Raw genomic sequence first — 9,896 nt, forward strand, 5'->3', positions numbered from 1 at the left:
TTTGGGGTGGGTCCCATGGGTCAGGCCTAACTACACTCCTATGTGCAACAAATCAAGTTATAGGCAGAAATCAGTATGAGGGGGGAACTGCAGGTGTTCACTTTCCATATAGAAAGACAATTATTGGAGTTCAAACTGATTTTTAAATCCCGACTTCCACTTTGAGACGTGTTTTTGCACACATTTGCCGGATAGCCTTGAATGGCAGCCCAAAGGATGTCTGGGAACTCAAGATGTTGGATTTAGGCAAAATTCCATTTCAGCTCTGGAATTTTCTCATGAAGTAAACTATGAACATTTTGTCTTCACCCTCAGGGCTAAATAGTGATAGAACAGAACTGGATTTTCCTGGTCAATAAAAACAGTAAGATGGACCGGCGGGAAAGAACCGAAAACAAAACACATTAGACGGCAGCAGAGTGGACCATCCAACAAGACCCTAATGCCTGGTCAGGTCTCAATTTTCTGGCAGGACATTGTAAGAAGCAGCAAACTCAATGCAAGACGGCAACTCCAGCTGAAGAATCTGATCTTTGCAAATTGCAGTAGAACCAATCTGATCTGCACCTCCGAGATTAACATACAAATCAGACATTAGCTAGTTACCAGCTTTTGCATTTCCTGGAAGTTCAAATGCAGATTTCGGCTATAATAATAATAAGCAGATAATGGTTAAGCATTTTGAGCTAAAGATTAAAAGTGTCATCAGAGCAGGGGGGGAGGGTTATCACATTTCCTTACTGTCACATCCCCCCCTCCTGCCGCTTCTGTCCCACAAAACTTCCTCTTTCTTTACATGGGGAAGAAAGAGGAAGTAAACAATGATCCGCCGCTTCTCCTGCAGACAGCAGGAAATGACGGCACGTTTTGCTACAGTCGGATTTTCCAGGTCTTTTTTGCGACGGGAAAACAAGCAGAAGGGGCGGGATATGGAGCTGCGAAAAACTGTGAGTGGCTAGTAAGGAGTATGCAATAAAACACTCATCTGATGATGCGCTATGGCTCAGTGTGTCGTGTGAACCATTCCTGACCATGGCAGCTACATAACCATGGTTTAAATACCCACTATCCATTTGCTGCAAAAGGGTAAAGAGCCTAACCGTGACTTAGTGTGACCATTATCATCATCAACATCATATCAAATATGTTTTAAAATGCCTATTTTGAGAGAAAATATGTTTAGAGATGCATTATTTAAATGCAAATGTTCATGCAATTAAAAAAAATATTCAGAGTAAAGCAGAAATGGGCCACAATGGCTTACAGGTGAACACACACAGAAGTGACATGAGCCAATTTACCAGTATGGCTACAGGAAGTGAACCCCTGGCGATGACCCTGCCAGGTCTTGCCAAAGGCAGCTTTCATCCTGGAGCTTAACATCATGTGCTTATCATCACATCCAAGTTGACCCTTATAGCACATTTTTGTCCCCATCTTCTCCCAAGCTACAGAACTTTTTATAATTAGTTGCAAAAATATATATAAGAAGAGTTCCAAGGTTTTATTAGGCATTACAGGTACTGGGGGGAAATGTTAATTTCACAGTCAACTATACAGTTGCAAAGGAAAGTCCATGAAAAGCAGCTTAAGAAAGTAATAACCAATCTCAATGCAGAGCATCCGTCTTGGGTTTTAAGGGTTAAGGTCTCTTGGCAACAGTCTCTGGATATACACAGTGCTGGTAACGTAAGAGGCGGTTCGTTGTCTTTTCTGCCTTCTACCTAAGGACCGTTTTACCTTTGCTGCTTTTTTAAAAAAAAAAAAATCAAAAGTGTAACAATTAGTATGCATAGTTCTCTAGAGCATTCCTCAAAAGCCTGCTTCTATTATTAGATAACTTTTAAAACATATTAAATAAAAAAGGTAAAAGACCAAAACAAAAATATTTTCTAAAGGAGGTAAACAAGAATCCAGCCAGTTACATAATTCAGTGGTTCTTTAAAAAATGAATTTTATTAAAACTTCAATAATCTGCAACATCCGAAGTTCAGGTTTTTTTTTTAAGTCCCTGCCTGAGGTCCAGTTCTGTTTCATCAAAGTCAACAATAAAAGATCAGGCACTTAGCATAGAGGTTATAGTTACATATGTTAAACCTGGCCACATCACGTGAGAGATGTTCAAAGAATTTTGTTTGGAAACAATTCTGTATCTTTTAGCCCTCTTTCTCCTTTTGGTATTTTTTTTATCAAAGCAGCATAATTTTATTTAGGAGGTTTCATCTGGTTCCTACAAATCTCTGCAATAAGGAATTAGGACACCAAAGCCGAAAACAAATTTAGCCTACAACATAGTAACAGTCCCATTAAGAGCAGATTGATGGCAAGTTTCTAGCCCTTATGGCCGATTTTTATTCTCCATGGCCAGTTCAAAAGCACCAGAGTGAGAAGAGCGCTCTTTGGTTTTGCTCTGAAATAGCAATGTTGATTATGAGACCTGCGGAGCAGCCTCATCACAGACACAAAATCCTGAATTTCATTACACTATACTACTCCATACAGGAACTTGCTTGTAAACACTGTCTATATTACACCTGCACACACAAATCTCTATGCACAGGCTGATATCTACCTAGCACTCTTATATGCATCAGCTGCTCTATTTCAATGGAGGAAGTAGATGTACATGTGCAGAGCAATGGACATGTGAGTCTAGCTTCATTTGTTCAAATCAATGGGGTATCTTGTTGCATAATGAAGCCCCCACCCCCGTATCTGTCAAATGGATCGAGGCAACAATCATCATAGTTTGTCCCCACCCCACCCCACATACACACATCACACCCATGCACTATGGATTAAGCAGCAGAAACAAAAACGATTTGTCCAAGCAGTTGAAAAAATAAAAATGGCAAACTAATTGGAATGTGTTATGATTTTTCTAGTGGCATCAATAGGTCTTCATTTCAAGACCTATATTCCACTTCTCACCATCATCAACAAAAAACCTTTGGCCTATGAAAGCTTTTTTTTTCCCCTTTTCTATTTTTGGCAGTTCAATAGTTAAGCATGCATTACAGCAGATGCTTAAACCTCTTCATGGATCTTTTCTACTTTCACAAACAACCTGTCCAGGTCATTCTTTATGTCATCTAAGGAGCTTTTCACCAACTCTACATTGTTCTCGTTGGCTTCTATTTTCACAGAGTAAGCCACTAAATTATCCACTGCAGCTCTTAGCATTTTTAAGTCAGATTTGACCTGGCCAAAAGAAGATCGCAATTCATCAACGGAACCTTTCACAGACGAGAGTTCTTCTAGATGATCTTTAGATGACCCTGCATCCATTGGAGGCTTTTCTTGATCCAGCAAAGCACGCACTTGCTTCTGGATATTATCAAGTGCATCAGCGTTGTTTGGCAAGTCGCTCACACTTCTCCGTAGTTCATCGACGTCACTGTACATTGAGAGTTGAGCTTCGCTAAGACTCCTTACGGTATTGGTCACCGAACGCACATCATCTTCTAATGTACCACGGAGAGAGCCCAGATCTTGCTCTAATGCAGCTAGCTTGCTGTCATACAGGGGCAAAAAAGATTCCAGAGTCCGAAGGTTCTCTTCTATGGATCCAAGCCTGGATTTGAGTCCTTCATTGCTCTTTTGCAGACTTTCTACCATATCTTTGGAGAGCCCACTGACGTCTTGTACATTACTAGAAGTCTTGATGAGTGACAACTCTTCATTAAATCTCTTAAGCTCATCAGGAAGATGTGCAACAGACTCTTCTGCTTTAAGAACTTTCTCTTCTAAAGCTTGTAATGAAAGGTGCTCTGTGTCAGCAGCCTCTTTGAACTTTTCATGCTCCTGCTTGAGGTTGATGAGTTCTTTGACTTCAGACAACACATCGGACTCCATTGAATCTATGGTACTTTGCAATGACTCGATAGTCTTCTCTTTAGCTCTCATGGACATTCTCATCTCATCTACAACGCCTTTCAACATCTGAAGTTCATGTTTGTACGCCTCTGTTTCACCAAGCGAAGCCACCTTTGTTTTTACTTCGTTGAGTTCATCTTGGCTCCTTTTCTGAACGTCGGTGAATTCGGCAATATTGTCATTGATAGACCTGGTTAGCTCTGTGAGCCTTTCTTCCACAGTGTTTTCTAGCGATGTGAAATCTCGTTCTCTGGCATCTTTTACGACATGAATACCATCAGACAGGTCTTTCAGGATTTCGTTTTGTAGTTTCTGAAGAACCTCACTAATGCGACTGATCTCACTTTCCCCTTGCCTAACAGCCTTGTCGGTGACTTCTTGCTTTTGCTGCGCACTTTTCAGTGTCAATTCGAAACCACCAAATGCAGACTGAAGGGACTGCACCTGAAAGTGAAACAGGAAGAACTTAAGAAAACTTAGGATCAGACCAAGAATCCATCTGTTCCCATAGTGGTCAACCAGCTGTCAATGGGAAACCCACAAGAAGGACATGAGCGCAACAGCACGTTCCCGCCCATGTTCTCCTGGAGGTAGCCTAGAAGCTTACTGCACATATAGATAAATCTTGACATGCCCATTGATGTGGATCCCAAGAAGCCGAGTGGGGAAATGAGTGGCAGAATGGCACTGGCATATCAAAATAAATATGACAGAGGGAGGGGTGAGCATCCCAGGGACCATAGAATTGTTTGGGGTCCCCCTTTTGAGGCCAGAGACAGCACTCCAACCTCAGAGGGGGGAGTCAGAGATCCGACCCTCCTCTCTTGCCCCCTCACAGCCAAAACCGGCTGCCCTCCAAGGCTGGCAATCTCAGAGGAGGACGAAAGGGGGCGTTGTAGTGGGCAGGGAGGGGAGGAGACCGAAGAGACCAGGATACAAGTTATCCTGAGCCTCTTCCAGTCTCCTTTCCTGAAAAGCCCGTCTAGCAAAATTTGCAGGCCGGGAGGTTGGGGAGGCAAAGATTGCATCCACTGTTCCCCCTGCCCTGCATTGGATGATCAGACACCTCCAAGTTTAGGGGCTTCTGATCACCAAGGGCTCAATCGACAGGACTGCACCCTTAAATGCACTTATCTGTGCAGTCACATCTATGTTGATGCAGCAAGAGACATGGTCCAGTGGGTTGGACTGCATCACCTTGCTAGGTTTCCACTTGTGGAGGTTATGGGTGCTTATCCTTTCTTTTCCTGTGCTTAAGGGGGAACCAAGTTCTGTCTTCAAAAATCTGAGGGGTGGCCATAGATCAATGGTAGAGCATATGCTTTGCATACATAAGGCTTAATATCCAGCATCTCCAGTTGAAGGACATCAGGTAATAAGGCTGGGGAAGACCTGTCTGCCAGATTCTTTGGAGAGTGACAGAAAAATGGTCTGACTTGGTATAAGACAGCTTCATATCTCCTTCATAGGTTTCTCTTAATTGAGCATTTTAGCAGTACATTTTCAGACTTTTTGTCTCACGCCACGAGGATTAGAGGCTTGCAATTTATTTATTTATTTATTTATTTATTTATTTAAAATGAAAGAAGGCTAAGATTTTCATGGCCAAGTTTGTGCCGATGTCTATGTTCTGTACTGCCAAACATATAGAATATACAATCCAACTAATGACAGTAACTATAGAACTACAGCCATACATTTAATCACACCAGTTGCAATAACAAAGAAGCTGTTCCATGCATGTGCCTCGAATGCACTTATGTTCTATTCCTGAGCATGAAGAATAAATAGGCTGCAATCCAGACTGAACATTTGAGCACTTTGGATTAGTTTGCTGGATCGTGTGTTTTCTCTGCAATCATGTATAGTGAGTGAGGGAGGAAGCAGCAGCCAGGCACCTCTCCACTGTGCCTGGGTCCAGCTCCAGCTGAGAGCCCCCTCCCTCCTGCTACCAACTGTCTCTGCAGAGGCCACCAGTGAGGGAGGAAGCAGCAGCCGGGCACCTCTCCACCGTGCCTGGGTCCAGCTCCAGCTGAGAGCCCCCTCCCTCCTGCTACCAACTGTCTCTACAGAGGCCACCAGTGAGGGAGGAAGCAGCAGCCAGGCACCTCTCCACCGTGCCTGGGTCCAGCTCCAGCTGAGAGCCCCCTCCCTCCTGCTACCAACTGTCTCTGCAGAGGCCACCAGTGATGGAGGAAGCAGCAGCCAGGCACCTCTCCACCGTGCCTGGGTCCATCTCCAGCTGAGAGCCCCCTCCCTGCTGCTACTAACTGTCTCTGCAGAGGCCACCAGTGAGGGAGGAAGCAGCAGCCAGGCACCTCTCCACCGTGCCTGGGTCCAGCTCCAGCTCCAGCTGAGAGCCCCCTCCCTCCTGCTACTAACTGTCTCTGCAGAGGCCACCAGTGAGGGAGGAAGCAGCAGCCAGGCACCTCTCCACCGTGCCTGGGTCCAGCTCCAGCTGACAGCCCCCTTCCTCCTGCTACCAACTGTCAACTGTAACTGCTGAACTTTGCAACTAAGATTGTAGTGCCTGAATTTGCTTTCCTTTCCCCCCCCCCCCAATCCCCTTTCCTTTTGTGTCATGTCTTTTAGATTGTAAGCCTGTGGGCAGGGACTGTCAAGGAATACTTTTGTAAGCCACCATGAGAGCCTTTTTTGGCTGAATGGCGGCATAAAAATGCTTAAATAAATAAATAAATAAAAATGTATACTACTTTTCAAGAATCTTTGTGCACAAGAATGGATTGTGGCCAAAGCCTTTTCTTTAACAAGCAACAATAAGATATAATAATACCATAAATTAGTGTTACTGGAACAGAATGCATATTTCCCTATCCTAATTTTTAAAATGTTAAATTGGCACAAAACAGGGCATTAACTTAGGAACATGGTTGTTATCAGGTTAGAAACTCCTACAAGCACATTACTTTGCAGGAGGTAGATATGGCAGGCTTCTTCTCGTCTTTTCTTTTTTTAAACTATCCACTTTCACAGCCAATATTTGTTTAATGAACCAGTAGAGGAAACTCTGTGCCAAGGGCAGGATTCTAAACTTAATGTTGGTAATACTTAACCAAATTGTAGAGTTAAACAGTTTCTATTAAACCTGTCTAGCTTGGCAACTAAACGCCATTAGAGCCTGCAGCAATTCAGAGTTTTACACCTCGGTAAGTCTTCTCACCACCAAAAACACTTAATTAAACCTCACATTTTCTTTAACTAGCTTAAGTTAAGGCAAGTCTTAAGCAGGGGGCTCAGAGATGTTCTGACGACCCCAAGATCTTGTGCAAGGGATCATTAAGAGGCATCATCAAGAGGAACAATACTATTTATTTATTTATTTATTACATTTGTATACAGCCCCATAGCCGAAGCTCTCTGGGCGGTTTACAAAAGTTAAAAACAGTGAACATTTAAAAGTATACAAAATTTAAAACTATCAAAAGCATAAAAACAACAGTATCCATTTAAAAACAACAGTTCCGGTGTCGGTTAAAAACATACAAACTCAGCATATATTTTTAAATGCTGTTAAATGCCTGGGAGAAGAGAAAAGTCTTGACCTGGCGCCAAAAAGATAATACTACCACCTGCCACGTGGAGTTTAGTCCTTTGCAGAACAGTTATGCCAGAAAGGGGACGGCTCTCTGAAGAGCAAGTTGGTCATGTTCTTCTGCTGACGCAGCTCTCCAGAGGACAGGTGGTAGTAGTAAGCAGAGGGTCTTAGAGATCAGTAAGGATGGGCCCTTCTGAGGCAACTGCCTAGCCCTGCCCATCCCTGATGCCAACTACCAGGTGGGTAGCCCACTTAAACCACGTGGTGAAGGGCAATACTGAATCAACACTCGACTTCCTAATCAGTACGTCTGCAATTTGCATACCAAACGGGGTGGGAGCTGGGAGAAGCAGGTTCATCCCACCAGGGGAAAATAGTAAATACCCTGTTTGTGTGTGTGTGTGTTAGTACATACTTGATAAATATATATTGGGGCATAAGCTTCCATGGCCAAAAATGCTTTGTCGGATATAGTCTATGGCCCATGAAAACATCTGCCATTATGTATTTGTCTTTAATCTTTTGGGATACCCAAGGCCTCTTTGGCTGCAATCCTGAGCATGCTTTCCTAGGAGTAACACGCTTACTTGAATAGATCAAACATCCTCTCCCACAAATGTTAGCTAAAACATTCGCTGCTCCTGACCAGGTCTTTATATTGCCTTAATGCTTTCTTGGAGTTAGGATGGTGGAGTTCTCCATTAAACTGCAAGCTTAATGATACGGGGAAGAAAAATCATGGCACAGGCTGGAGTGCTCTGTGCTAGAATTCTCCTCAAAACGAACTATTTTAGAAACTTTAGGGTAAAATCCTATGTATGTTCACAGATGGGGAGGGAAATTCCTACAACTCTCAGCTTCCTGGCTTGGGGTTCCAAAACTTTTCATGGCTGGGGCATGCTGGGAGTTGTAGGACTTTTTTTCTGCCTACACATGCATGGGATTGCGCCCTAAAACCTTCCCCAACCTGCCCCCTCCAGGTGCTGGACTGCAATTCCAAGCACCATGACTGGGGATGCTGGGAGTTGTAGTCAAACCCGTCTGGGGGGCACCCATGTTAGGGAGGCTACTTTAAGTCAGAAACGCCTGCCTGGCACTACTTAGTCCAAGCTGCTTGTGCGATTCCGTAGGACGAATCATTTCAGCGCGTCAAGGCGTAGCAATACCATGCCTGCGCGCGTGGCGCACTCGAGCAATCAAATCATCCTTCCAAAGTTTGCAGACTTTCGTTCTACTTTCTTCTCCTCCTCTGCCTCTTCGCTTACACCTACGTGCCGTCGGATTTACCAGAGGCCTTGGCAAGATGCCTTTGCAACGCCTCACTCCTCCATCCTCCAGAATGGTTTTAAAAATGCACATGAAGAGGGGAGAGAGACCGAGAAACTCTTAGGGCGCAATCCCATGCATATTTAGACGGGGGGGGGGGAATTCCTACAACTCCCAGCATTTCTCAGCCAGCAGTGCTGGCTGGGGAATGCTGGGAGTTGTAGGACTTTTTTTTCTGTCTAACCATGCATGGGATAGTATCCAACGTTCGTCCAACGTAGAATAGTCCCATTGAAATGAATGGGTCTTCTCAATGGGTCTACTCTGTGTAGGACTGACATTGGGTCGTCCCCTATGATTCCGCCTTTCTTGATTCTTTCGCCCTCCCCCTCTCACCTTTTGCACAGCCCCTTCCAAGGAGCGGGCCGACTCGTCTCGCTGCTTGGCCAGACCTTCTTGCCTGAGGCCGATCTGCTTCACTTCTTCCAAGAGGTGATGGACGTAGTAGCCCGAGAACGCGGCCCAGGCCACGAGAACGAGGAAGAAGAGCAAGTTCAAGAGCTTGCCGAGGCTGCAGAAGGACGAAGAGGAGGGGGGTCTGACGCCCCCTCCGGCAGCCGGGGAGCCCCCTTTGCTTGCCTTCGCGTGGGCCGGATTGGGCTGCTGCTTCTTTGCCACGTCATCGGGGTGGCTAGAATAGGCTCCCTTTTCGGATGGGGCGGCGGAGCTACCGCCGCCGCCACTGCTACTACCGCCCTTGTTGCTCCTTTGTTTGGCCGAAGACGACATGCTGGGTTTGGCGTGGGGCTGGGGGGTGGGTTGGGGGGTGTTTCGTCGTGCTTTGCTCCAGAAGCCGCCGCTGGCGTGGATGGCGGGACTTTCACGGGGCTTTGCGCGACGTGAGTTGCTGGAGCTCCCGAAGCGCGAAAGGCAGCAACGGCGAAACAACGCAAGCTTGCAAGCTCGGCTTCTTCATTCAATTTTCCGGCGTAAGAGAGACGGGAGGGAGGGAGAGAAGGCAGAGGATTCGGGCGGGCTTCTGCATCCCCGCCCTGCCCGACACCCAGCACCGCCTCCCGAGTTCCTTCACACGGGGGCGGGGAGGGAGACAGAGAGAGGCTGCCACGCACACCGAGAGAGAAGGAAGCGGGCCCCGGGGGGCATTGGACGAGCGCTGAGGGAGGAGAGTTTGTCTCTC

General features: G+C 45.6%; 1 protein-coding gene across 1 annotated transcript; it reads right to left on the reverse strand.

Annotated features, from left to right (window-relative positions):
• Positions 1-1,496: 1,496 nt before the first annotated feature.
• Positions 1,497-9,660, reverse strand: CKAP4 (cytoskeleton associated protein 4). The gene is made up of 2 exons (XM_063133416.1): positions 9,095-9,660; positions 1,497-4,320 (listed from the first exon to the last, which is right to left on the reverse strand). The coding sequence occupies exons 1-2, from the start codon at positions 9,485-9,487 to the stop codon at positions 3,028-3,030; spliced, it is 1,686 nt and encodes a 561-aa protein (XP_062989486.1). The 5' UTR covers positions 9,488-9,660; the 3' UTR covers positions 1,497-3,027.
• Positions 9,661-9,896: the final 236 nt, after the last annotated feature.

Source organism: Elgaria multicarinata, chromosome 9, assembly GCF_023053635.1.
Source record: "Elgaria multicarinata webbii isolate HBS135686 ecotype San Diego chromosome 9, rElgMul1.1.pri, whole genome shotgun sequence".
NCBI lineage: Eukaryota > Metazoa > Chordata > Lepidosauria > Squamata > Anguidae > Elgaria > Elgaria multicarinata.

Coding starts and splice junctions, on each gene's coding strand:
- CKAP4 (XM_063133416.1), bottom strand. CDS start 9,487: ATGTCGTCTTCGGCCAAACAAAGGAGCAACAAGGGCGGTAGTAGCAGT. Junction 4,321..9,094: donor TGGAAGGGGCTGTGCAAAAG/GTGAGAGGGGGA, acceptor TTTCACTTTCAG/GTGCAGTCCCTTCAGTCTGC.